The sequence below is a fragment of the Chenopodium album genome, chromosome 5 (genome assembly GCF_948465745.1).
Source record: "Chenopodium album chromosome 5, dcCheAlbu1.1, whole genome shotgun sequence".
In the NCBI taxonomy this organism is placed as follows: domain Eukaryota; kingdom Viridiplantae; phylum Streptophyta; class Magnoliopsida; order Caryophyllales; family Amaranthaceae; genus Chenopodium; species Chenopodium album.
The window spans coordinates 71,585,668-71,593,642 of record NC_137838.1 but is presented as its reverse complement, the minus strand read 5'-3'; the positions used below and the strand labels follow the sequence as shown (position 1 = coordinate 71,593,642).

The 7,975-nt window shown below is 36.8% G+C and overlaps 1 protein-coding gene across 1 annotated transcript; it reads right to left on the bottom strand.

Annotated features, from left to right (window-relative positions):
* Positions 1–4,368: 4,368 nt before the first annotated feature.
* On the bottom strand, positions 4,369–5,088 carry LOC145633103 (uncharacterized). Its single transcript, XM_081685396.1, has one exon. It carries the CDS (start codon positions 5,086–5,088, stop codon positions 4,369–4,371), a length of 720 nt encoding a protein of 239 aa, XP_081541522.1.
* Positions 5,089–7,975: the final 2,887 nt, after the last annotated feature.

The following is a 7,975-nucleotide window of genomic DNA, read 5'->3' as shown; positions in this document are numbered from 1 at the left end:
CCAAACTATCCTCGCTGCTGGACATCTCCTAATGATATGCTCAGAGTTCTCTTCTACCTCTCCACAAACAAAGCATCGTGGGTCATTAGTTAAGGTTCGAATGAATCGATTGCCATTCGTCATTAGCCTGTCTTGAATAACCAACCAAATAAAAAATTTGATTCTTTGTGGCACTCTAATTTTCCAAATTATCTTCCAACCTCGAACACACTCCAACGAAGGAGCCTCATTATTCTTCATTAGCTCCATTGTTGATCTTATAGAGAAGCCCCCATTTGGTGTACCATTCCAGTACACTTCATCTACCGAATCTTCATCATCCACCAGTTTAAAAGAAGCACACACTTTCTCTTTAAACATATCCAAGTCACAACGATTATCACAGTATTTATCTCTTAAAACTCTCGACCACAATGATGATGGTTCGGTTAACAATCTCCACCCTAGCTTTGCTAAAAAAAGCTCTATTAGCATCTCTCATCGATCGAGCTCAATCCTAGACCACCATCACACTTGGGCTTTGTAAGTTTTTCCCAAGCAACAAGATGTACTCTCCTCTGCCCCTCCTGATCACCCCATAGAAAGCTTCTAGATTTTCGATCTAGTTCATCACAAGTAGTTCTAGGCAACTTAGTGGACTGCATAGTGTAATAAGGCATAGCACAAAGAGTTGATTGGACTAGGGTAGCTCTTCCTGCCATGGAAAGAGTCTTACTCTTCCACCCTGCCAACTTCCCATTAACTTTCTCAACTAGATATTGGTACTCCTTCTTCGAGGTTCTACCATTAATAGTAAGGACCCCAAGATATTTTCCAAACTCCTCCGTTTCCTCCATCCCCAAACATTCACAAACTGAATCACGAACATCAAAGCTAGTATTCTTTGAAAAATAAATCTTGGATTTTACAATACTGACTTTGCTACCTGACGCACCGCAAAACACTTGAAGGCAATGGTTCATGATATTGGCTTGATTGACCGAAGCTTCACAAAATAGAATTAAGTCGTCCGCAAAAGCTAAATTGGAGATGGAGGGACCATTTCTACTAGCTCGCACCGGTTTCCATCCACCCAACCTAACTTCACGGTCAATAAGATGAGCCAATCTCTCTATACAAATTACATAGATATATGGAGATAAAGGATCTCCTTGCCGAATTCCTGTCGAAGGACTGAAAGATTGGAGAGGTTCTCCATTCCATAAAATCTGTAGCTTGGCCGTCGTAATGCAATGCATAACAATTTCAACCATATGATGAGGTAGATGAAGTTCCATCAAAGAATCGCGAATAAAGCTCCATCTAAGACGATCATACGCCTTCTCAAAATCGATTTTCACCGCCATATACCCCACTTTCCCTTGCTTGTATCTCATCGTGTGCAACATTTCTTGCACAATTATCACATTATCAGTAATCTGCCTTTTAGGAACGAACGACCACTGGGTCGGGGATATCAAACTTGGCAAAATTGGCTTAAGGCGATTCACAATCACCTTTGTTACCAGCTTGTAAAGAATGTTTCATAAGCCTATGGGTCGGAATTGATTAGCCTTCTCTGGTATCTCGACTTTAGGAATAAGAACCAAATAGGAATCGTTAAGTCCCTCGGGAAACTCTTTTCCTTCTAAAACTTCACGCACCAATTTAACCACATTAGTATTAACAACGTCCCAAAACCTTTGATAGAACAAAGGCTAGAAACCATCTGGCCCTGGTGCCTTAAATGGTTTCATTGATCGAAGAGCAGCAAGAACCTCACATTCACCAAAAGGACGAGAAAGTTGTTCCATCTCGTCTTCACTGATGCTAGGAAAATAGTTCGACAAAACCTGACTCTGATTGACTACATCCCTTCTATCTTCTTGAAAAAGCCCAGCCCAAAATTGTTGCACCATATCTCGAACCATAGTTTGATCTGTGACCCACTCCTCACAATCATTCTTTAAGGTATCAATCCTGTTTCTCTTTCGTCTAATTACCGTAGCTAGATGGAAGTATCTTGTATTTCTATCTCCATCACGAATGGCATCCATTCTAGACTTTTGAAACCACAATGTCTCCTCATCATTCAAAACATCTTCCATCTCTCTACGCAATTTAGCTTCTAATTTCACCAAGTGTCGCTGCCTACCTTTTGAGAGTTCTGATTGAATTCCTTCTATACGAGCCCATAATTCCGATTTCTTTCGGAAAATATTATAAAATTTTTCCTTATTCCACCAATTTAATTTATCCGCAAACTCCTTAAGGAAAGGAACAATTGGTTTCGAACGAGACCAATTTTGTCGAACAAATTCATGAAAATTTTGGTGGTTCAGCCATGTAGCTTGGAAACGAAACGACTTCACTGCCATTGGAACAAGCGCAAAACAAGCAGTTCTAACAATGATAGGACAATGGTCCGACATAGCTTTTGGCAAATTACGCACCCCTGCCTCATCAAATCTCAACCTCCACGCATCATTCGACAAGGCTCTATCTAGTCTAGCCGACTTAAAATTCTCCAGAGTTAACCCCCGAAACCAAGTATTGGCTGGGCCCGAACAACCTAAGTCAATCAAAGCGTTATTCTCCACCCAATTCGAGAACTCACGACATCTTCTTTCCATCTCCGACCCCCCATTGCCATTCCTTTCATTCATACTCAAAGTATCATTAAAGTCTCCTACAAGCATCCAAGGACCTGAGAAATTCTCTTTGATCTTTTCTAACTCTCTCCATAATTCACGACGAGCTACACTATCAGGGCTGCCGTAAATAGCTGAAAAGAGCCACGGGTCTTCCCCTGTTTTCTTCACCTCAACAGTAAGGTGTTGGGAGTGTTCACCATACACAGTAACACCAACTCTCTCCGCCCTCCAAAACATCCAGATACCCCCACTAAACCCTTGTGCTTCCACTCTTCTTTGACCCGAGAAGCCAATTTTATTGCAGATAGCTTGAGCTTGATTACCACTCATGTGTGTCTCAACCAACACCAGAATACATGGATCATTAATTCGGACTAATTCCCTAATTATTGACACCTTGTTACCAACACTTTGAACATTCCATACCATTATTTTCAATGGCATATTAAACATAGGAAATAAGGGGTATGAGTCATACACGTCCCTAGGAACGCTGGGCAACATCTCGAGGAACGCTTTCTGAAGCGCCTTCATTGGTTCTGCCGTCTCGCTCGGTAGCATGAACGAAGCCAACATCACAGCTGGGTTGTGCACCGGAGGTAGAAACGTGTCCAAGTGCATTAGCACTTTGTTCACCAAGGGGTGAGCAGAAATCATCGATGGACCTTCCCTCGGGAAGTCCACAAACGTTTCGTATGATGGGGGAATTTTCCTTTCCAGAGTAATAGGTACCTGGGAAGGATTCATGATTTACTTCTCCACTCGCAACTCTCGAACCAACCTCAATAGAATTGATATGTCTAAGAGCTGAAGGGGTAGCAGAAGCAACTTCAACTTGATTAGTATTATTAAGAGTGCTACCAGTTGACCTTGGAGTCCAAGTTGACTTAGGGTCAATCTTTTTTTAATAAGGTTTCAAGATAGAATTTTCCTTATTCTTGATACCTAACAAATTTTTAGGAGATTTTCTTTGATTTCTATCCAAAATTCTCGGCCCCAAAATATTCTGTGAGGGAATAAAATCTTTTTCACCTTCCAGAATATTTTCCCTAATTTCCATTATATCCTTATTTTCAGCTGGAATATTGATATCTCCCTTATTATTTTCCTTAACTGACTCATCTAAATCCACAGTAGGGATAACTTCCATCGATGAATCCTCATCGCAATTCTTTCCATCATTATCAAGATTTTGACCACCAATGACTCCTTCATTATCTCCTAAATTAACAAATTCCCCAGAAATATTCCCCAATTGCAAATTCCCAGACCCAGCAATAGGTCGCACCGTTGCATTGTGCTCCATCAACTCTTCACCCGCATCCGTTTCATCATCCACCCCTAAAATTTCAAACCTGGACCCACTTGGTTCCTTAGCAATGGACTTATTTTGCTGACTTTTCAACACAGGGTTAACAACATTATGTTTCTGATTGCTCTGTTTCGCTCTGTCAACCACTTGAGGTTTTTTTACCTGATCAACTTTATTCCTGGGATTGTTCTTTCGTGTTTGTCTCTGAACAAGCATCCACGAACCATATCTATCCCTTTCTTCCGGTCTCGTACCCATAACTTGACTCTTGTCAAAGACTCCGTTATTAACTGTAGTGACTTGCTTCTGCACTTCCTGATCTTCTGACCCTGCAGCATAAGTTTTGCAAGCTTCCTCTTTATGTCCAAGACAACCACATTTGAAACAAACCATCTTTAAGCCCTCATACTGGACTTTCCAAATTCAACCATTCAATTTGAATCTTGATAGCAGAGGCTTAGTGAGATCAACTTCAATGCAGAATCTCACATATTGTCCTCTGTCTTTTGACTCAGTGTTCCTGTCAATTTTGACAACTTTTCCAATCTTCGATCCAATCTGATACAAGACAGATTTATCAAAATACTCTAGAGAGAGTTGGGGAATCCTGACCCAAGCATTCAATTTCTTGATTGGTTCTTCATCCGAGACAAAATTCGGCACCCATTTACAAATGGTTAAGTAGCTATCACCAATCATCCATGGACCTCCTGTCAACACGAAATCATAATCTTCAAAATTACTAAACCTAACTACATAATAGGCATGTCCAACGTCTGTAAGCACAATTTCACCTTTCAAACTCCACTTGGCTTTCAAACGTTTAATCAAGACCTCATAACTAAGTCTTCTGTCGAAAAGCTTAATTATAAGAGCATATCTCCATGGGCGCCTTAGCCTCTTTTTCTCCTCCTTCGTCAGATAGATGGTAGGACAACCTTCGTCCTCTGAATCACAATCCAGAGGTACATCATCATCACAGATATCATCTTCTTCCAAATCTTTGCCTTCATACAGGGGATTAACATTTCTACCAAATCCATTCATAGCCCGTACATACGAACGCGCAGGTTGCGCTTTTTCCACTTCAGCCAATGAATCCGCTACAAACGAATCCATCTCCATTTCCTCTCCATTACTCATGGACGAATTACCTTAAATCTCATTGAGATTTCTTTTAAATTTTTTATTGCTCCTTTGGAGGAGGTCATTTTCCTCACTAGAAAGGGTTTTTTCTCTCTCGCCTTCGCTCGCCATTTTCCTCAAAATCAAAATCTGGAGCCTATGTATTCTCTCCAATAACAACGTAGAATAGGAAAAACTGTTATAAAAATTCGATAAACCCCTATCTATTTATACTTTCTTAAAAATTAAAAAATTATATTTTGTTCACACGTACATGGTCGTGTGTTGATGGGTACAAGATCATGTAGCTATTCCAATCTACTGGATCCCAAATTTCATCATGTATGTGTATGATTGTGTATCTTAGTCGGAGTTCATATGAAAAGGGCATCATCGAACCGTGTATCTGAAATTTAAAAATACTTATTGTGTTTTGATAGTAAAGTTTCCAAAATATTAATTTTTGATTGTTATTAGCTAATGTCATTTTTTTAAATTATTTTTTTAAAATAAATCAAGTTATTGGATAAATTATTCGTCTAAAGTACCTCAATTTGATTTTACAAACATTTTAAAAAGCACACACTTTTATATGTGACCGGCCACACAGTGCAGCGTGGCTAGACACATACTTTTTTTTTTTTTTTGAAAGAATGGTTTGGGTTACTTGGTCATGTGTTACTCGATCATTTAGGGGTACTCACTAGGTCAGGGGTTACCTCGTTGGTCACGGGTTGCTCAGTTAGTCAAGATTTACTTAGTTAAGAGTTACTCGGTTTGTCAGGGGTTACTTGGTTAGAGGTTACTCGGTCGATCATGGGGGTTACTCGTGTGTTAGCTGACCACACGATATGACCAGCCACACACAAAAGTTGCTGCTAAAAAAATCGAGTGTACATTGTACATCTGTTATAAAGTTGTCATAAAATGATCAAAAGTTACCCCTGAAATAAATTAAAATTACCCTATATGTATAAAAGTAACACAATACAAATATAAGTTTTCAATGCTTTATTTGTAAAGAACCACAATTAAAATGACTGAAAATTAAATATTAGTGTTTGAAAGTAATTCTATTACCCTTAAATAATTTTTCTTGTTATCTATTTACATAAAAATTGTATCAGGCTCAAAGTTACCTAAAAAGACATAAAAAAATTACCCTAAATTGGCCAAAAGTTACCCTTATACTATTCGATGTACACAAAAGTTTTTTTATTCTATTTTTGGGTGTACACAAAAGTTTTTTTTTATTCTATTTAGTTCTTTAATGATAATTGACTAAAAATATTTTGGTAATTCTAGGAGGACACCATATTCTTACCCTTTGGCTTATATATTAAAGTTATCATTGACTGTAGTTAGTATAGATTTATTTTTTAAATTTTTTTATTGGTTTTTTTATTTGGTGATTTTTTTTTTGTGTTTTTTTTTTTTTTGCTGTTTATAGAGCCACAAAGGCGGGGGTGAGAATCAATCCCAATATCTCCTGAAATCTTGAATCTTGAGAGAAGCTCTAACCACTTGAGTTATCCCTCACTCTTTATTGTTAGGCCCCGTTCTCTTCACCTTAATTTTGCTGAACTGAAATTAATTTTACTGAACTGAAATTATTTTTGCTGAACTTAAATTATTTTTGCTGAACTTAATTTAATTTTACTGAACTGAAATTATTTTTATTGAACTGAAATTATTTTTACTGATTTTCTACTATAATTCTTCTTTAAGAAAACTGAATTGGACTTATTTTTACTAAACTGAAATTAATTTTACTGAACTGAACTTATTTTTGCTGAACTGAAATTATTTTTACTTAATATTATTTTTATAAGGTGAAGAGAATAAGACCTTATTATAAATTTAAGGGAAACTTTGTCTTGCCACATGAATATAATTGGGCGGAAATCTCTCTTTTGAACCCTAAAAATATGTTGCCACAAGATCCATGAAATGTGAGCTGTTGGCAATATTAATAGGCCCAAATTGTTGATGTATTGTGTTCCAAAAAAGAAATAAAAAAACGTTGTTGATGTATTATTAATTTTGTATCAAACTTCTACTCGGCCCATAGATCAATCTCGTAATTGGTCCGTCCGTTAAGCGCTGGCTTGTACAAACACAAACATAGATATTGCAAATTTTTGCATAACCCCTATGTCCCTTTAATCCTTTATGCAAAATAACATTGATTGCACTCTAAAATGATGTCATTTTTTATACTTCCTCCGTTACGAATTACTCGCAATAAAGGGTTATTATTTGTGAGACATAAAATATTCCTTTGTTGCGAGTAATATGTAACGGAGGGAGTAGTTAATTTTGTAAGTACTTTTGTTTTATACAAGCTTATGTAGTGCAAAATTCGATTTATTATGTTTATGTATTTGTAATTTGTATTTTTATTTTATAATTAATACTTCATCCGTTCTATTAATATTGCAACAATGGACTTTTTGCACTATTCATCACTCTTGTTTGACCATATAATATGAGTTATACGTTAAGCAAAATATAGTCAAGTGGGATATTGTTGGATTCGTCTTATAAAATACTTTCACAATATCAAGTTTTTATAATTTTTACTCTTACACAATAATAGATATTTAGCATATAAAATGTGTTTTGGGATGCGTAATTTCCTCATTGTTGCAATATTAACAGAACGGAGGAAGTATGTGTTATGATTCAAATGATGCTCAAAATTGAGCCACATTAATTCACCACAAAAAAAAAAAAAAAAAAAAAAAAAAAAACTAATTTTCCAACTCTAGTGTATAAACAAGTCTATTGTGAAAGACCCAATATTTATTTGAAATTTCTACAAAGAAAAATTTCATAATAACACCCATCAAACCCAAATATTTAGACCCACAATTTCATAATCCAATAAAAACGTTAATAAATT